Source organism: Engystomops pustulosus, chromosome 2 (genome assembly GCF_040894005.1).
Source record: "Engystomops pustulosus chromosome 2, aEngPut4.maternal, whole genome shotgun sequence".
Taxonomy (NCBI): domain Eukaryota; kingdom Metazoa; phylum Chordata; class Amphibia; order Anura; family Leptodactylidae; genus Engystomops; species Engystomops pustulosus.
Genome location: NC_092412.1, coordinates 195425720 through 195445346, shown reverse-complemented (window position 1 = coordinate 195445346; position 19627 = coordinate 195425720). Strand labels below are relative to the sequence as shown.

At 41.3% G+C, this 19627-nt stretch overlaps 1 protein-coding gene across 3 annotated transcripts; it reads left to right on the top strand.

The window, feature by feature from the left end:
* The first annotated feature begins 2081 nt into the window (after nt 1-2081).
* Nucleotides 2082-7997, top strand: SRSF3 (serine and arginine rich splicing factor 3). Of its 3 annotated transcripts, none has more exons than XR_011853324.1 (8): nt 2082-2266; nt 2541-2583; nt 3139-3188; nt 3646-3853; nt 4071-4205; nt 4975-5435; nt 6124-6162; nt 6748-6834. XR_011853324.1 is itself a non-coding variant. In XM_072137724.1 (8 exons), the coding sequence occupies exons 4-8, from the start codon at nt 3648-3650 to the stop codon at nt 6997-6999; spliced, it is 495 nt and encodes a 164-aa protein (XP_071993825.1). In that variant the 5' UTR covers nt 2084-2266; nt 2541-2583; nt 3139-3188; nt 3646-3647; the 3' UTR covers nt 7000-7997. The 3 variants fall into 3 exon arrangements, 2 of the variants coding, with proteins under 2 accessions (XP_071993825.1, XP_071993826.1); XM_072137724.1 differs by lacking the exon at nt 4975-5435 and adding an exon at nt 6972-7997 and having other exon boundaries at nt 2084-2266; XM_072137725.1 differs by lacking the exon at nt 4975-5435 and adding an exon at nt 6972-7997 and having other exon boundaries at nt 2084-2266; nt 3130-3188.
* The last annotated feature ends 11630 nt before the right edge of the window (nt 7998-19627 follow it).

Genomic DNA, 19627 nt, shown 5'->3' with positions numbered 1-19627 from the left:
AACACTTATAAAATGTGTTCAAAGCACTGCCCATTGTGTAAGATTGTCGTTGCAACCGTCTTCTCCCACTCTTCACACACTAATAGCAACACAGCAGAAGAAATTCTAGCATAGGCTTCCAGTATCCATTGTTTCAGATGCTGCACATCTCGTATGTTCACGGCATAGACAACTGCCTTCAGACACTGCATGATAAATGTGGCGCACTGTCCGAATGTGCACTGGAATTCTACTTTCAATGCAGAATATTGTTTAATTGGGTATCGTGCAGAAGAGACTGGAAGAAACATTAAGAGGCACAGAAGTGGACAGCCTATGGTCATATCCCACACTGAGGACTACTTCATTGAGAACAATGCCCTGTGTAACCAGGCACACAAGTGGCACACAAATCCAGGCAAGAGAGGTAAGAGGCACCAAAGTGTGACATCAATGTGGTATGCATGCTATACGACCTGCCAGGGTACCTGACCACACCACCAGGCATAGGAGCCATCATCTTGCATGGGACAGGGGGAATCTACTGTATGCTGTTCATTGATTAAGGAAGATTCAAGCTGAGCTTAAAATATGGCTGCCAAAGATGTTTTAGATATAACAGAGAGCACTATGCATCAGCCACTATTGTCACAGGATGAGCTTTGGTGTTTAGTGTGAGCAGGTGTCTAGTCAATACTAAACTGCCCTACACTCTATAAATGGTAAAGTGACAAGCCCACACCACTTGAATAACATTTGTAATCCTGCCATTGGGCCTCTACATGAACAACACAGGTCCATGGACAACATTCATCTTCATGGACAGTAGTGCATCAGCTCATCAAGGCACTTGCTACATCATTGGGGTACTTGCTGGAGACTGGGGTACCTCCAAATGATTTCTCCAGACCTGAATCTCGTATTAAATCTATGCTGAGTTGCAGTGTAAAGGCTCATAACTCTGTACCTAAGAACACCAGTGACCTGTAATTGATACTCAAGCCCACATGACAAGTTACTGAGCCAGTGACATTAAAGAAAGAAATTGAGATAAAGAAATCACTGTTTTATGCTTTGACGTAACCCTACCATATAATGTAATATGGCAATATATGGTAGGGTCAATCAGACAACCTAGGGTTAAAGTACCCTAGGGGGGGGGTCTGAAAAATAGTAATAAATATTTAAAAAAAAAAAAAGTTTAAAAATTATATTAAAAAAACCTAAAGATTTAAATCACCCCCTTTCCCTAGAAGTCATATAAATGAACTGTAAAAATCATAAACAAGTTAGGTATCACCTCGTCCCAAAATGTCTGATCTATCAAAATATAATAACTGTTTTTCACAGAGTTTAACCCTGTAACAGAAAATCGAAAATGCTGCTTTTTTTCCTATTTGAAAAATGGCTTTTGAAGGTGGGGAGAGAAAAATTGAAATGCAAAAACAAAAGGGGTTAAATGTCGCTAAATTAACTTTTTACATCTTCCATACATGACAACTGAAAGTCAAACATTCCTAACTCTTTGTAATGCAAAAGAAGACATCAGACAACGTTTCCTATGGAGATTTTCGGCAGCTGAATAGTGTGAGGTAAAACTAAGCCCTTTGTTATGGCTGACCATGGCGTCTGATGGCTAACCAGTGTCATTGTACGGGTTCTGCTTGTGCATGTACATGATGGGGCTGAACGGGGATGGTACAGTAGATTAAAGGTTTCAGTTCAAAGGGGGAGTGAGGCATTGGTGGCTGTGAGGAAAGGTATAAGCTCCATGGGTAGGGAAAGGCAGGGCGGGATAACAAAGGGGATGAACATTCGCCTCATGATAACTTCCATTGCAGTGTGCGGCACAGGGAAAGAGCAGGACCACTTTGTGACTGTCCCCATTTATACATTAGAAGGCGCGCCATGGAGGGAGAGCCCAGCCTCAGCCATTCTCTAATCATTCAGAGCCCGCCATGTGCGGCAGGACACACCGGGCGGCTTCTCCTCCATTATGGTGTACACTATATACTGTATATAGCGGCCATAGCCACACCCACATACGTCACACACAACCAGAACAAAGATGGCACAGCCTGATTCCCAACCCGCACATCCTCCTTCCGCTAAGAGACGAAAAGGGCGGGGCCAGGTTCGATCTGCGTCGTGATTGGCTATTACAAGGTCACGTTGGTTGTGGTCTGGAAGAGGCTGCACCGCCCAGAAGCTTGTGAGCCATTTTGTGTCCGTCACTGAGAAGAAGAACGTGCGCAACCTGGAGCAGCCCGGGCCCCGACCTACCACGGTAAATGGCTGCTATAGTTGTGCGCATTCCCGCTGATCTCTGTCTGTGGCGCCGCTGGTAGCCGCTCATGTGCACCGCTTGTTCTCCCGCTGCCTGTGTGCGGGGAGGCATGGACAAAGAGCCGCCGCCATTTTGTACATTTCCGAGAGCGGGAAGAAATGTAATGGCTTCCTGTTGTAAATGCGGAGACAGATAGCAGAGTCTCGTTTCTCCTCCGTGACGTGCTTATTGGTGTCTTTACATTGTGTTAAACTGTACTTGTATCTATTCACAGAGGGACCTTGTCATCCGGCCGTGTGCTACACAACAGGACTGAGGTTAGTAGCTGTGCCTTTATACACGTGTGTATGTGCACATCCCTGTACACAGTGGGCATCGGGGCGGGGTGGTCATCGATTTTTCTAGGTGCATCTACCATAGGATGGAGGATATTAGGGGAAAGGTTTTTAGCCTTCTCATTCATAGTGAGTTTCCTAAGGGGGTATAAAAAATGTGCAATGTTCTTGTGACCAGTGTGACCCTGCCCCTTGTAGCACCCGCTCTGAGCGGCCTTTATCTGTGTATTGGGTGACATCCCTGAATCCCCCACTTAATGTGTGTCCAAATTGGGTCAAGTTCTATATTTCTGATGTGTATAATATTAAAGTAAATCGCTTGTCAAGAATGTATGGGGAAAAAATTAGAGGATTTGCCTTCCATTCATTTCATTAGGAGGCATTCTGATCCCCTTTGTATAAGGCTACTGTACCAAACCACATAGGTATTAAAATCTAATGTGTTGTATGAACTAGCCTGTCATGTTCACAATGTTCTGTGTAAATGTTATTACCAGTCAAATTCTAGCTGTAGCTTCTTTTGTTTTGTTTTTTTAGGTACAGTACATTAGTACTGGGTTTCCTGAGAGTGAATTCTATAATTTGAGGTAAGCAGCTATCCCCCGGTATTGTACTACAAGTATACAGTATTCTACATATTAGAGGTGTCTTGTTGCTTAAAGGAAATCTACCATCATGTAGTTTTCCCCAAATCGCACTCATCCCCATACACCATTTCCTGTTTTCTTACCCTAGATTTTTTTTATAGCTCTCTATTCATGTGCTAATTAGCTGCAGAGACTATTGGGATTTGGAGTCTCCTGTGAGGCTCCACGCCCTGAGTAGTCAATGCAGACAATTAGCATATAAATAACATAATACAACAGACTGTGCTTTAGGGAGGAGTCCAGTCCAGATCTGCTATGTTGATTCCTGTGGTAGTTTTCCTTAAATCTTCTCATGAAGGGGTATTCCCATCTCATGGCACCGGAGATCCTTTAATATTTGCTTTCTGCTGATATAAATACTGTGTATTAGGTTTGATAACCATTCTCTTATCTGCAGCCATGCATCGTGACTCCTGCCCCCTGGACTGCAAAGTCTATGTTGGAAATCTTGGCAACAATGGAAACAAGACAGAATTAGAACGTGCATTTGGCTACTATGGACCTTTGCGTAGCGTGTGGGTGGCCAGGAATCCCCCTGGCTTTGCCTTTGTTGAGTTTGAAGATCCCAGAGATGCTGCAGATGCTGTGAGAGAATTAGATGGACGGTAATATATATTTTTATTGAGGGTTTCACCTAAGGACATATCTATGTGTTGCGCTTGGGAGCCTGTCATGGCAGCCGATCATCGGTTGTGGACAGTAGTGGCGCTAACCCAGTTTTTCTAATGCTAGAACCTTCCCTTTAAGATACCTTAAGTGACTTGTTAATTTATTACATTGATGCTCTTAGTGAAGCACTTTCTTCCTTATTTTGTCTTGTAGAACTTTATGTGGCTGTCGTGTTAGAGTAGAATTATCAAATGGCGAGAAGAGGAGTCGGAATCGTGGGCCGCCTCCGTCATGGAACAGACGGCCTAGGGATGATTACCGCAGGAGGAGCCCTCCCCCGAGGCGCAGGTATAGTAACATTTCTTGCTGTGTCCTTGCACATTGTATATTGTGTTTGAAGGATTTATCATTTCATTTATTACACTGTGTAGAATCTGTTGGGGTAACACAGGCTTTAGTATTGCTCATTCATGTTATCAAAACTGAAGGTTTCTTATGCACAAGAATTTTGTTTTCTGCAAAATCCCAAAGTTTAATCACCCTCATTAGTACTTAAGGATAACTTCATTACGCAGCTTTAAATGAATGCTGAACCCATTGTCTTATTTTTTTTTTCCTGTTGAGTTGAACATGTTTATACGTATTTGCATGTTTGCTCTCGGTTTATGTTGTCACTTTATTTGAGACATGTGGGATTCGGCAGTTAATGGACCCCTTCCAAAACCCATTTACTACATGGGTTTTTTTTTTTTTCTTTACAATCCATAGAAACTGGGCAGTAAAGTTCAACCACTGTGCAGTTTCCTTTTTTATCTGGCTTTAAAGCTGCATTAACATCCATATTTAACAAGTAAATAAATGTTCTATATAGGTTTGCTTTGCATAAACTTATTGGTGTGCAGCTCATTTCCAGTTGTGCAGGGTTTTTTTTTTTTTTTTTGAATTATAAGATATTGATGGTCACTGAGCAAAATGCCCTGTGACTATGTTCTTTGCAGCCCCGTCAGTGAATTGTTACAAAATAGATGGTTATGCTGATGGCTTGTTTTTGTTTTGTTTTTTTGTATTTATTTGTTTTATGCCTTTGGTCCATCTAATAAAATGAAACCCGTTACAGAGTCACCATCATGTCTCTTCTCACCACCCTCTGGGTCTACATTAGCCAGTCAACTAGCCCTATCAGCGTCATGTGACCAGCGCGCCCCATGCAGCTTGGCTGGTGTTGTATCACATGACCCAGGCATGGCCAGTCATCAGGTTGCACCGCCCTTTGGTTCCCGAGCATGCTGTCCACTCAGCCTTCCTCCTCCAACCTTAACCAAAACTCGGCAGCAGCCCACCTGCAGCGCCCACACATTCCCGGCCAATCCGCACGGCTGTTAAGTTTGTCAAAATGTCTTCACAACAACTGCAGCGCCAGCCTACGGCAAACCAAAAACAGCAGGAAAAGCCACAACATCCCCCTTCGCAAACCATCTAAATTCAACGCAACACCTGGCAAAACCTTTTCAACAAATTCTACTTGGCCACCTGTCCGGCATCCTCACCATTTCTAGCTTGTTGAAACCCCAAAAACTAGTAAGTTTTTTCCTGCTTATACAGAGTTTTCTGCTAGTTTAATTGACTTTAAGCAGCTTTTTGTAAGAAGGTAATTTTCTATTAATTTATGGCTGGCAGTGCATAAACTCTAAAGGTAATTACGTTGCTGGGCGTCTTTAAGGGTGATAGACAAATCTGTGTGAGCCTAAGCCACATGGGAGCTGTAGTTAGCTTGTTCTGGCCCATCTACATTTATCTATCATCTTTAAATACTTGGGATCTTTATACTAACCCATCATGAAATTTAGCTAACACATTATGGGACTATTTAATACTTCACTAGAGGAAACCCTGGTTTCCCTTAAAATCCAGCAAACCCTGTTTTGTTGCTTTTTATTTACTTCTTACACTTCACACAGTATATTTCTTGCTGTATCCACCTGGTTTGCATGAGTTTAGATTTCTTAACGCCAGTCTGGGTTCACAAGTGGTGGTCAGGGTGAGGTCTTCAAAGCTGTCAGGCTGCCGAGTAGTGGGCACTATTGAGGAATGACTTCCTTCTAGGTTTCGAATTCCATTTCCAGTCTCTCTTCCCAGTCCTTCTAGGTGATAGCGGTGGCTTATCTTACGTAGGTATAAAGTTACTTGGGTCCATCATGAAGTATAGTTTAAGAAAACCTCATATTTGCCTGTAGTAAAGGCTGACACTTTCTTTCTTTTGCGGTAGATCACCAAGGAGGAGGAGCTTTTCACGTAGCCGTAGTAGGTAAGGTTCATTTTATGTTGGTCATTTCTGTAAAATGTGTAACATTGTTCTTGGAATGTATGTTTGTAGTTCAATTAAAATAATTGAAGTTGAGCTGCAGTTACCATTATTGGTCAGTGGTCTGTGACCTGGTCTGTATACTGCTTAAATCCGCTCTTTCAAATGCAAGCTGTCATCGGATCCTCAGGGCGCGTTCACACGTTGCGCTTTGGTTGCGTTTTCATTGCGTTTTAAAACGCATTACAACAGCTGAGGAGAGGTGATTTGCCTAATTACCATTTACAAATCACCTCTCCTCAGCTGTTGTAATGCGTTTTAAAACTCAATGAAAACGCAACCAAAGCGCAACGTGTGAACTTGCCCTCAGAGTTCGGCTGCCTGTCAGTACTCTATGCCGAATTGGCAGTCAAACAGCTGATCTGGCAATTTGATGCACATAGCCATTGTTTATTGGGGCGTCAATTTGCCTGAATTTTGCTGGTCAGGCGGCTGAACCTGATAACCGGGTCCACTCCTCTAATCCTGATTTTTGCCATCTTGTGGTGACGAGCAGGTTCTAAAATGTGATGATTTCTTTGCTTTCAGGTCTCTTTCTAGGGATCGCCGAAGGGAGAGGTCTCTGTCCAGAGATAGAAATCATAAGCCATCTCGCTCATTTTCTAGATCAAGAAGGTATGCTTTGTTTGTAATGATTCTGAGGAAAATATTACTTGTTTGATGCTTTATAACAGTACAAGTTAATATGTTCTTTTACTAGAAATTAGTGAATATTTTGACATGATTTCTTAAATGTTTTTTTCTTTTCTCAGCCGATCCAGGTCAAACGAGAGAAAATAATATGGATGCCTTCAACACTGTACAGATGACATTGGAACGGATGTTTTCTTTGTTTTTTGACATGCTTTTTAAACTTTTTTTTTTATTGGATGTTCTTGTATTGTGTCTTGTTACAAGTGAAGAGAAACGTGGTTCTGTTGTAGTTTCATAAAGATGAACTGGCAAATAAAACTGCTAACTTTATACTGTAACTTTTTCTATTTTCATTCATGACCAAAAGCTGAATTATGAGCTGTTACTACTGAGCTTAAATTTGGAGAAATTTAGAAAAGATGGCTCTGTGTACAACACCTTTACCTGTAAACGGGTTTTACTTGTGCGCCTTTTCAGGTGTATTCTGTATGTTAGGGGCAGTCTGATTTGTGTCCTGAGATAAAGACCTCTACCGATATATAGTCAGTGGGCATATTTGTTGTGTAAAAATCGGAACTTTTTACTATTGTGTATCATGAAAAGAGCCAAGTTATTGCTGTAAAGTTTTCATGTACTTTTCCATTGCCTTAGTGGATTTCAGAGAAGGTAGACTTGTTTGAAAACTCTTCTGTTTATAGATGACATCTTGCATTATTTTTCTTGGAAAGGTTACGTTCTTGTTGGCACTAAATTCACTTCCAGTAATGAGTAGTTTGTTTACATTGGTAAGGTTTGGGGGATGTACACATTGCCACAACACTACTAGAACAAACAAGTTTCCTTAACTTGAGGGTGTATTTTTTTTCAAAGCAGTAGGCCCCACTACATTGTATTTGGTGCAAGGTGCAGGAAACTACGTTCACCTCTGTTTTATATATATTTTGCCCACTCTTTTTTTTTTTTGGAGTTTCTGCTTCAAAATGCACAATGGTTTTTCAATATTTTATTGCATTGTGCTTGGAATTTTGCAGCAGAAATTTAACATGTAACGTTGTTAATGTACAGTTGCATTTTGTTTCTTTTTGTGCAAGATCTTTTAACCCTGTGACTGTTTTCTGGGATTAAAGTTTGGTTAAAAAAAGCTATTTCATTTGTCTGACATTTTATGAAGAACAGGTCAAGGGTGACACCTTCACCCAAAAAGCTCCAGTATAGGTTATGGTTTCCTGCTGATACAAGCAGTCGTATGCTAGTCTCCTGTATCATGATGCCTGCACGTGAACTTCCATCAATCAACTTCATCAATAGCCCTGCCAGTCATTGTTGATTTCATTGGAGTTATCAATTCTTCCATAGAGATGGTGAAGCTGCATTGAAAGCTACGGTCACTGCTATGTCCCTGCCATGTCATACATTAGCAGATCATTCAGATACAAGAGGTTGTGAAATGTGTGTAAAATTCATAGGAAAAACCCACACCATTACTCATCCACTGCCAAACCAGTAATGCTGAAGGATGTTGCAGGCAGCAGATCTCTCTCCACAGCATCTCCAGATCTTCGCGTGTGCTCAGTGTGAACCTGCTTTAATCTGTGAAGAGCACAGGGCGCCAATGGTGAATTTGCCAATCCTGCTGGTCTCTGGCAAATGTCAAGCATCCTGCAGTGTTGGGTTACGAGCACAACCCCCATCTGTGGACGTTGGGCCCTTATATCATCCTTATGGAGTCTGTTTCTAACCATTTGTGCAGAGACATGGGCATTTGTGGCTTCTGAAGGTCATTTGGCAGGGCTCTGGTAGTGCTTCTCTTGTTCCTCCTTGTAGAAAGGTGGAGGAAGTGGTCCCTCCATGTCTCCTGTTGTCCTGGCCTTTCTCTTGGTAGAACCTCTGGACACTATGCTGACAGACACTGCAAACCATCTTGCCACATCTTACATTGAATGCACTACTTCAGTTACTTGTGGGTTGTAGAGTCCATCTTGAGCTACCACAAGTGTGTGTGTGTGTGTGTGTGTGTGTGTGTGTGTGTGTATAAAATATATACACACACTAGCTGTAGCCCCTGGCGTTGCCCTGGATTGTAAATAACTGTTCTTAGCTAAAACAATGGGTTAACAAAAAATACTTTATCTATGTATCTCTCTTTGATTCTCTATCTTACTCTGTCTGGGTCTTTGTTTATCTCTATATGTCTGTCTCTCTATCCATATTACTCAACATAATTCTCTTGTACTCATTGCCTATAGTAACCAAACAAAGCTCAGAGCTTGACCTGTGGCAAAATAGCAACCAATCACGACTCGGCTTTAAACTTCCACAGAAGCCAATGACTCCTGTATAGGGTGAAAAATCTCGACTCAAAACCGAGTCTTTGACGTATTTTGTGATTGTAGGGCCTTGCTCACAATACACTATGGAGGGGCGGCACTGCTTGCTGAATGTGGGGAATAAATATACAAAACTCTCTAAAGCGTTCCAGTAACTTAACCGGAGCGCCTCAGGGTAATTATAACTTTTATAACTCTATATTGCTGAAATCACGCCGACTAGAGTTATAATAAAAAGGTTCTGAGGATCATCGTTAGGACACCTCTACCAGTAAAACTGAATTTACATGTCCTATAAAGTCACATGACTGGTCGATTTGTGAAAGACAAACTGTTTCCTAGATGGATTTCACAGATCGACCCCCAGTGCAGAGGACGGGATTCCGAGCATCACAGGGATATATAATGCAAGGAGTCCCTGTTTCCCCACAGAACAGCATTTTATTTTGAACGTTCTAAATTCTCTACTTTTGATGCAGATAGTCATAGCATCCAAATTAATTAATGACTTGCATTTCCCAAATGTCTGCTTTATGTTGGATGGTTTTTTAAGATTCCACATTTTACTAGAATGTTATGAGGCTCAGTATTTAGGTGCCATTTTTCACATTTTTTTGGAAAATCACCAAAACCCGTAGTTAGATGGACCTGTTCAACTTCTAATTGACACTGAGAGGCCTAAATAATAGCGAGACTCATAATTGACCCCATTATGAAAACTACACCCTTCAACGTATGAAGAACACTTTTGAGAAGTTTGTTAACCCTTTAGGTGTTTTATAGGGGTTAAAACAAAATGGAGGTGCAGTCTACAAATTGTAATATTTTGTTCACAATACATTTATTTTGGGTGGAAAATTAAACATTTACAATGGATTAAATGAAAAAAGGCTCCACAAAGTTTGCTACCCAATTCTCTCGAGTACACCGATACCCTATATTTGGTGGTAACTTGCTGAATGGGCGCACGGATGGGCATAGAAGGGAAGGAGGCGCCATCCAGAGCAGATTTGCTCACATTGTACAGGCTATAATTTTTTTCTTTTTTTTTTAATGTGGACCTATAGGGGCTTATTTCTTTTGCCACATGAGATGCACTTTTCTGGTACCATAAAAATAGTATTTTTTTTTTTCTAAGGGTCGCCACGATTACGAAAATACCTCATTTATATAATTTTTTTAATTTTTTCCCATTTTTACTGAAATTTGGCAAAAATTTTAATTTTAGCATCACCGTCTTTCATATGCATAACTTTTATTTTTCACCTCACAAATCTGTTTCTTTTACTGTTTTTATTTTAGACTGCATAACATTTTTTAATCACTTTTTAGAGCATTTTTTATAGGGTATTAATTAATGATATCTTTTTTTGGAGTGTTTTTTTTGGGGGGGGTATATGGGGTTCACTTTGCGGATCTAATGCCGATTCTGTTTTATTATGCAGATTGATACGGATGCAGCAATACCAAATATGTGGTTTTTTAAATTTAATTTGTAGAAAATCTTGTTCATTTTAGCATCACCAATTTTTTTATTTTTCGGCTGACAAATCTGTTTAGGGACTTATTTTGCAAGAAGAGTTGTTCTTTTTAGTGGGCTTATTTTAGAGTGCGGAACATTTTTTTATCACTTTTTAAAGGTATTAATTAAAAATGATCCAGTAATGATTCTGTTTTATTATACAGATTGTTACGGACGCGGCAATGCCAAATATGTAGGGGGGGGGTGTTTGTGATTTTTATACTTTATTAAGTGTTTTTATGGGAAAGTGACATTTAGGGGCTTATATTTTTATGTATTTATTTTTTATTTATTCTAATGTGTAAACTTTAGTGTTTTGAAATGTTTTTCCTTTTCATACTTAACTTGAACCAGCGATGCTCTGATTGCTGGTTCAAGTCCAATACACTGCTCTACAATACTATTTTATTGTAGAGCAGTGTAAACTGTCTGAGCATGCAGGCGCAGACAGCTTACCGTCAGACCCGGAAGTGGTCTGACTGCTCAGAACATCGGGCAGCCCCGGGGCACTCGGCAGTCCTTGGGGCTGCCCAGAAGTGGATTGAGGCATGGGGGATCCGATCCATAGTGGGAACACCCTTACACGCCCAGCCATGCTTGACCGCGGCGTGTAAGGGGCTAACACCCGAGATCGGAGTCGCGGGTGTCAGCTGTGATAGCTGGTAGCTATAACGTCCTGGTGCGCCTAGGGGTTAATTCATTTGCCATATGTAAACATTTCTTCAATTGGATGTTATTAAAAATAATGTCCCTGTTTGAAGATAATTTCCCATAAATGTAGCCATGTTGTCCCTTAGAAACGAGATGGCCCGTATCTTTGAAGATTATTACAGCAAACTGTACTCCCTCCCCCCCACGGTCAACCCGAATTCCCCTGGGGCGATGGAGGGTCTATCCCAATACCTGAATGAATGTAATTTACCCACCCTTTCGGGGGAGGCGTTGGACAGCCTAAACCAAGAAATTACCTCTGAGGAATTGGCGGAGGTGCTGCAAGCCATGCCTACGGGCAAGGCTCCAGGCCCCGACGGGTTCACTTATACCTACTACAAAACCTTTAGCGAAATATTGATACCCCACATGGTCGAGCTGTTCAACGCCTTCCTCGGAGGCACACCTATTCCACCTTCTATGTTATGCTCCTATAGCACAGTACTCCCCAAACCCGGTAAAGATCCTTTGTCATGCGCGAGCTACCGCCCCATAGCCCTACTTAATACAGACCTAAAAGTCTTCACTAAACTACTAGCTGACAGACTGAGCCAGTGGCTCCCACACTTGGTCCATAAGGACCAAGTCATGTTTACTAGATATCGCCAGGCAGGGGATAACACACGAAGGGCTGTGGATCTACTGGAAGTTATCCGACACCAAGATACGGCGGCGAGAAATCGTTCGACAGACTGGACTGGACCTTCATGTTCACCACCTTACAACGGTTCGGATTTACAGGCCCCTTCCTCCAAGCTTTAAGGCACCTGTACTCTACCCCCACAGCGTCGGTTCGCCTTCCCCATGCACATTCATCCTTCTTCCCCATCAAAAATGGCACGCGCCAGGGTTGCCCACTCTCCCCACTGTTGTATGTCCTAAGCATCGAACCCCTAGCAGCGTACATATGGGCTAATCCAGATATTAGAGGCATCAAGGTCCGCAACACCCAATTCACGGATGATGTCCTGCTCACTCTCTATTCGCGGATGATGTCCTGCTCACTCTTGCCAGGACCCTGACCACTCTACCAAACTTACATGTGACGCTGGACCGTAATAGCTATTTTTCAGGGTACAAAATTAACAATACCAAGACGGAGGCACTGCCGCTCAATATCCCCCCAGGGGAGTTAAGGGCCTTACAGGCCATATTCCCCTATACATGGAAATCTTCCTCCCTAAAATATCTAGGGATTCACCTTACCCCTAGCTATATTGCACTTTTTGGGGCCAACTTTACACCTCTCTTCCAAGAAATCACGTCCATGTTAACTAGATGGAAACCACTACATGTGTCCTTTTTGGGGCGGGTTGCCGCAGTGAAAATGACAATTTTGCCTAAACTGTTATATTTATTTGAAACACTGCCGGTTAGGGTGCCTATGGCGTGGTTGGCGGGATTGCAGTCTAAATGCCTAGATTACGTGTGGAATGGGAGGAGACATAGGATCCCAAAGTCGGTCATGACCGCTGGATCCACTAACGGAGGCCTAGCCCTACCAGACCTAAAATTGTACTATTTCTCTGCCCACCTCCGACACATAGCTTCCTGGTCCACTCTCCCGGCCTATAACAGGTGGACAGAGGTGGAAAAGTTGTGGCTGGCACCGTATCACCCAGCATCCTTGATTTGGGGTCCCCCTCATGATATTCCACCGTCCACCCTCCTGGGCCCTATGCAATTTACTAGAGACATATGGTTTAAATGCAGAGTGCGTTTCCAACTAGCCACCCTTAAGTCGCCACTCACCCCGGTACTTTTTACCCCACACCTCCCAGACAGTGTGACTTCAGGAGGTTTTAAACCTTGGATAGAGGCCAAGTTATTCCAGATTAAGGTCTATACGGACGCTCACACCAGACTGATTCTTACCTTCGCCACCTTGGTAGAGAGGTTTCCGATTCTTGCAGGGGGCCTCTTTCAGTACGGACAAATTAAACATAATATATCATCTCACATGGGTCCGGGGGATATCCCACGCCCATCCCCATTTGAGCTCCTATGTGCCTCAGGGCCCTCTTCTAAGGGTTTAATTTCCAACATTTACAGCATTTTAAACTCCCCGGTGAGACCCACTCAGCCTACACATAAGTATATGGCTAAATGGGAAACATGGTTGAATAGGAAATTTTCTATGGAACAATGGTCGAACGCTAAAAAGGCCTCCATAAACTCTCTTTATAAAGAGAACCAAGTGAAACTTCTCATGCTTTGGTACCACACCCCTGAACTGCTACACAGGCTTAACCCACTTATCTCAAGTACCTGCTGGCGATGTGACAGGGAGGTGGGTTCTGTATACCACATTTTCTGGTCATGTCCAGCTATAGTAAACTACTGGAATATGATTGAAAACCTCTTGCAGAAGATCCTGGGAACTAGTGTCCCCTTAGATCTGACAGTATATTTACTGAATTTACCTCCCACTAACATCAAAGGTCCAAAAGCCAGGCTGCTCCTTCATGTCCTAACAGCAGCCAAATGTTTGATTTCCCTGTTTTGGAAAAGAATGGCCCCACCCTCTTCGACAGATCTGTATGCCCGTATCAAGGATATGAGGTCGATGGAACAACTGACTGCTCAATTGAACAACAGTTTGGATCGATTTGAATCAGTTTGGTCTCCATGGGACATTCACTGTATGACTAATAGTCAAGGCTCATAGGCCGTCTGCTCTGACCTCTCTGCACAATCTCCTAAACGTGTGTAGCTAATATGACAGGATTGTTGTTTTGTTTTGTTTCTCCCCATATGTCTTTTATAGGGTTATAAGGCTAATAACATCTACCATCTAATGTTCCTTTCATTGGACATGGATATAGCCCATGTTTGGGCAGATGTTTTTGTCTGTGATTGTTAGAGATAAAACAAAAATAAATAAAGAGTTGAACAGAAATGAGATGGCTTCCTTGGATACGACCGCCTCACATTTTGGCAGTAGTGGCCAGAAATGCGCTATTTAGTACTGCCTGGCCACCTGGATGGCTGTAGGATATGTAGTAACTCCTGGACATTTCATATACAAAATCTTTTTGCTTCTTCTTGCAATCCATCCAGCAGAGGTGGCCGTATCCAAGGACACAGTCTTGTCTCTAAGGGACCGTATGACTACATTTATGAGAAATTATCTTCACACAGGTAAAAAAAAAAATTTGATAACAAATAATTGAAGAAATGTATATGTATATATATATATATATATATATATATATATATATATATATATATGGCAATTTAAATAAAAGTGAATGTGAATGCCCAAACGAGAATACCCCTTTAAGTATAATCATGATAACAGTTTGGTGCTGTTATTTTGTGGGGAAACAGGGATTCTTTGCATTACTATGATGTTTCTAGTCCCATCCCCACCTTAGGCTACATGCACACAGCTGTATTTTTGGTGGTGCAAGATCCAGTGCTTCAGGAGTAAACACATATTCCTTAAAACCAAAATGCTGGTGAGTGAGCATTACACGTTCTGTATTCTTTACCAGCAAAACACATGGCACAAGCATTTCAATGTAAATTACTCAGTAACTGGCCGTGCTCTCTCTGCTGCCATTGAAATGTAAACCTAATTCAGACAGAGAATATGAATGTGTCCCAAGGGGCCCCAAACTTATTAAACTGCCCAGGCTACCTTTAATCTGCACTAAAAATTAATAACTCACCCAACCCAATCAGTTCTTTATCCCTTCTGTAAAATCCCCCCAGCATAGCCTGCCCTCCCCTTCTCCACCAGCAGCAGGTACCTACTCCATGCATATCTGCAGGGCAAAGGCATCTCGTCCCCTAGAATCAGACACTTCGCTTCCGAGTCATGTGACTTGGGACACATGGCCAGATGATGTCCGGTAAAGTCCTTCCACTCTATGGTTGGGACGGCAGTAAGAGGGAGAGAGCAGTCTGGTGGCTCTGCTCAATTGTTGTTTGGGTGTTATCACTTTACCCGATCTCCAGGATAGTCATCAGGAGGGTCTGGCAGAGCTGGATCCACCTGACCTGACCAGGCACTTTTTAGCAAGACTATTTCTTGATAAAAAAAAAATAAGTACCATATTTTTTGGAATAGAAGACTTTTTTTAAATAGCAATAAAAGCTATTGTAAATTGTAACTATTTTATGCTAAAACTCACCTTTTTATCTAAAAATAATCACCTCAGCCTTCATGTTAACTAAGCGGTTGTCCCATCCGGACAGTCCCTTTTCTTATGGCAACAGCCTTTGATAAATGTTTGTAATCCGTATGGTAATCATCCAGGAGCTGGACAGCTGTAGAATAAATGGTATCCAAAATACCGCCAGAGATGGAGAACCATAGTTTGTAGCAGTGTTCTGTGTCCTAATAGGAGCTCAATGAGTCCCAAAATAATCATTATGTCATGTACACAATGGAAAACAAATGTTTATGTCATCATAATGACATTCTGTGTAACAGGGAGGGTATGTATTAACTATAAGGCCTCTAGAGGTCACTGCTGTGTGCATGATGATTCAAAGAGAGTTTCTTCTGAAAAGATGGACACAGCATCCGTTTATCCATTTATCGGTAGCGGTATATTTGAAAAATGATGTGCACCATCTAAATCTTTCTCTGTAACCTACACTATATATATATATATATATATATATATATATATATATATATATATATATATTAGGCAGTCCCCGGGTTACGTACAAGATAGGGTCTGGAGGTTTGTTCTTAAGTTGAATTTGTATGTAAGTCGAAACTGTATATTTTATAATTGTAGATCCAGACAAAAAAAATTTTGGCCCCAGTGACAATTGGAGTTTAAAATTTTTTTGCTGTAATGGGACCAAGGATTATCAATAAAGCTTCATTACAGACACCTTACAGCTGATCATTACAGTCTGGGACTATAGTAAAGCATTCAGAGAGCTTCACCAGAGGTCAGAGGGGTCTGTCTGTAACTATGGGTTGTCTGTAAGTTGGGTATCCTTAAGTAGGGGACCGCCTATACAAGCGGTCCCCTACTTGAGAACACCCGACTTACAGACGACTCCTAGTAACAAACGGACTTCTGGTAATTGGTAATTTACTGTACTTTAGCCCTAGGCTACATTAAACAGCTATAACAGTTATTAAAGGTGTTATTGTTAATCCTGGTTTTTATGACAGCCCAACATTTTTAAAATCCAATTGTCACAATAATAAAATATACAGTTTTGACTTACATACAAATTCAACTTAAGAACAAACTTACAGAGCCTTGGATGTAACCCGGGTATATACAGGGTAAAACAGCGGAATATTTCTCAAAATATACATCGGATCGAAAAACTAAAAGTATATGTGTCAAATATTTTTCAAAAATCTGTCCAATGATAACAAACTCATCCTCCTACCCCCAACCCCTGCGGATAGGGAAGGAGGTCAACTTTAAAATGTTAAATGGGAACCCCCATTTTTTATTTCAGATTCCCCAAGAAAAATTACATTTGATCTACAATTCAAGTTATTTTCATTGACAGATGGGAATGTAATCTCCAAAAATCAAAATGATTAAAAATTATCAAAAATGGAGAGATAATGGGGATTAATGCATTGATACTAAAGTTGACCCTGTATTTTAACCCCCTGGGGGTAAGGTGGAGGGAATCACTTTTTTTGGTAGAAACTACATTCAACGTAATCCAGGAACAACTGCGTGGAGTGGAGTGGTTTTCTCTTCTCTTTCGCTAACTGGTATAATGGGGCACATTTACTAAGGGTCCGTTGGATGAATTTCTCCATTTTGCACAGAATTGCCCCGGGTATTTGGCGCACGCGATTGGATTGTGGCTCATCGGCGCCGGCATTCATGCATTCTGACAAACCACGGAATTTAAAAATCAAATTGTGTCGCAAGATCACATGCATCGGGAAGAAGAAGGTGAACTCCGGCGGACCTCAGCGGGGAAGCGACACATGCAGGAAATTGGACGTACAATCTTAGTGAATCGCGACAGCTCTGAATCCTCATCGGACATCCCGGGTCGCCGGTGTCAACGGGACGGGTAAGTAAATGTGCCCCAATGTGTGTCCCCTGGATCTGATGTGTATTTATCGAAATATCCTCCTTTTCAACACTTTTGCACACATTTAGATTTTAGGAAATTACAGCGACAGCTGTCACCAGAATTGTCACTTTTTCAGGGGAATTTAAATCTGCAAATAAAAAAATGGGAGTTCCCATTTATACCCAATATTTTTCTAAACATATATACACACACAAATACACAACTGCCATGAAATATATCGGTATTATACAGTATACTGTATGTCTAGGGATTTAGGAATAGAAGATCACAATTTGCTTCAGGACTTTTTTACCAATCCAGTACCTTTTTCATTTTTGCATTTTTTTCTGTGGTAAAGATTTTTATCAAACACTTTCAGAACAGAAAATCCAATAACTTTGAAATGAAAAGGGTGAGCAGCAAAATAAGGGCATAATTCTGTTTGTTTTTAAAGGATGAATCACATATGTGGTAAAATCATTATAATTTTACAGTTATTATACTGGGAAGCTGTAAAGAAATTCCAAATGACCCCATAAGACGTCCCTCATGCTCTCTTATCAGCCACCTTCTTTTGGCGACCAAGATGCCGCGGTTGTGGAAGTTTCCCACACCCCATCCATTCCTGGTTTGCTGAAATAGAACTCATTTGGAGAATACAGTAGCTCCACTATTGATTCTTATTTTACATCAACGCTCTCCCGGATATATATGATTTCCTGAACACATAACCACTATTGTTACTTTATTCTGCTGAGTTACTGGCAATGTGTTATTACATTTGCTTATATGATAACTATCATTCTCGGACACAGCATTGGACTATTTTTGCATTGATATGTTTATTGGCATATTGAGTTGTCATTTTATCCCCCTTCCTAATCCCCTTAACGATGCGTGACGTATTACTATGTCACACGTCAGCTGGGGCTAATTGGAGAGGACTCATGGGCTGAGCCCTCTCCATAGCCAGTCAGCGTTTGCAGCATATTGCAGCAAACACCCACCAGTTAGCAAAGCATATGGTCACCGTCATGTTGACTGAGATCGACGTTTCCTGTGAGGTCTGACGTCTTCCCTTCTCTGAAGCTAGAAAAGAGTCAAATCACATTATTTATCAAATAATATAATCCCCTTTATTCACCATCACATGGCCAGTTACCAACTTATTTTTACTAAGATATTTAGGCCCAAGATATTTTGACCTTATCACTTACTTGTGTCTCACTCCTATGCCAATTCAATAAAACAGGATCATACATCATATATTCTCAGGGGTTGGTGTGATTGTTATGTGTTATATGAGGATTTAGAGGTATGACACTTTCAATGTGTAAACCAGAAATGTAACAGTTCTCTGCAAAATTTTACACAAAGTATTAAATGAAGTTCAACGTAGATTTAACATGTCTGTCATTAATTCTACATGTCCTTTCATGGAGTTATGGCTTTATAACTCAAGTGCTGTCTTTCGTAGTGGAATTATGTAATGTTACTCTCAATATTTTACCTTGATCACATTTTACAATTTGTCAGAAACTAAATAAGAAATGCTTGAATCAACATTAGAAAGGTCACCTAAAAATACAGTGGAGGATTCCTGTAAAGTAAGGATTGCTTAACTCATTAACACCTCTGAGGTGTGTCTTATTGGTGTGCAAACAATTAATTTCTTTACCAATTTGCAAGCACATGGTGATTTCCATTAACTACACAAGGTAAAGGAGCAGTCAATTAATGCACAAAGCTCATTTCAAGGAATTTGTTACATTTTAAGTGCTTCTGCAGGATGCTGCAACAAGTAGACTTATTAAACAGGCTTTTCTGTGCATTTTATACAAGGCCTGTAAAAATCTTCTTCCCAACTCCTCTGGTGATCCTTTTCTCCCAGTTGTCTCCCGTCATTGCCAACGCTCCTGTCTCGATCTCAGTCGTGCACCTGCTACTGCAGGTTTCAATGTGTAGAAGAGGAGCACCAACCTCTACAAACAAGCAGAGGTTGGCAGTGACAGGTGGACCTGTGGGTCACTAGGATCACCTTTTGAGGTAAAGCTATGGTAACATGCTGCTGCCAGACTGCCCACATGCACTGTGATTGTTTCAGACTGTGTAAAAAAATCAGCTGTGTGAACTATCAATAGGGTTGTAGAATGTGTAGAAACTTTATATGGCAATGAGGCAAACCTAT

Excerpts from the sequence above, each read along its gene's own strand:
- SRSF3 (XM_072137724.1), top strand. The coding sequence starts at position 3,648 with ATGCATCGTGACTCCTGCCCCCTGGACTGCAAAGTCTATGTTGGAAAT. Across the intron at positions 6,163-6,747 it reads TTTTCACGTAGCCGTAGTAG|GTCTCTTTCTAGGGATCGCC; the intron begins GTAAGGTTCATT and ends CTTTGCTTTCAG. Across the intron at positions 6,835-6,971 it reads TCATTTTCTAGATCAAGAAG|CCGATCCAGGTCAAACGAGA; the intron begins GTATGCTTTGTT and ends TTCTTTTCTCAG.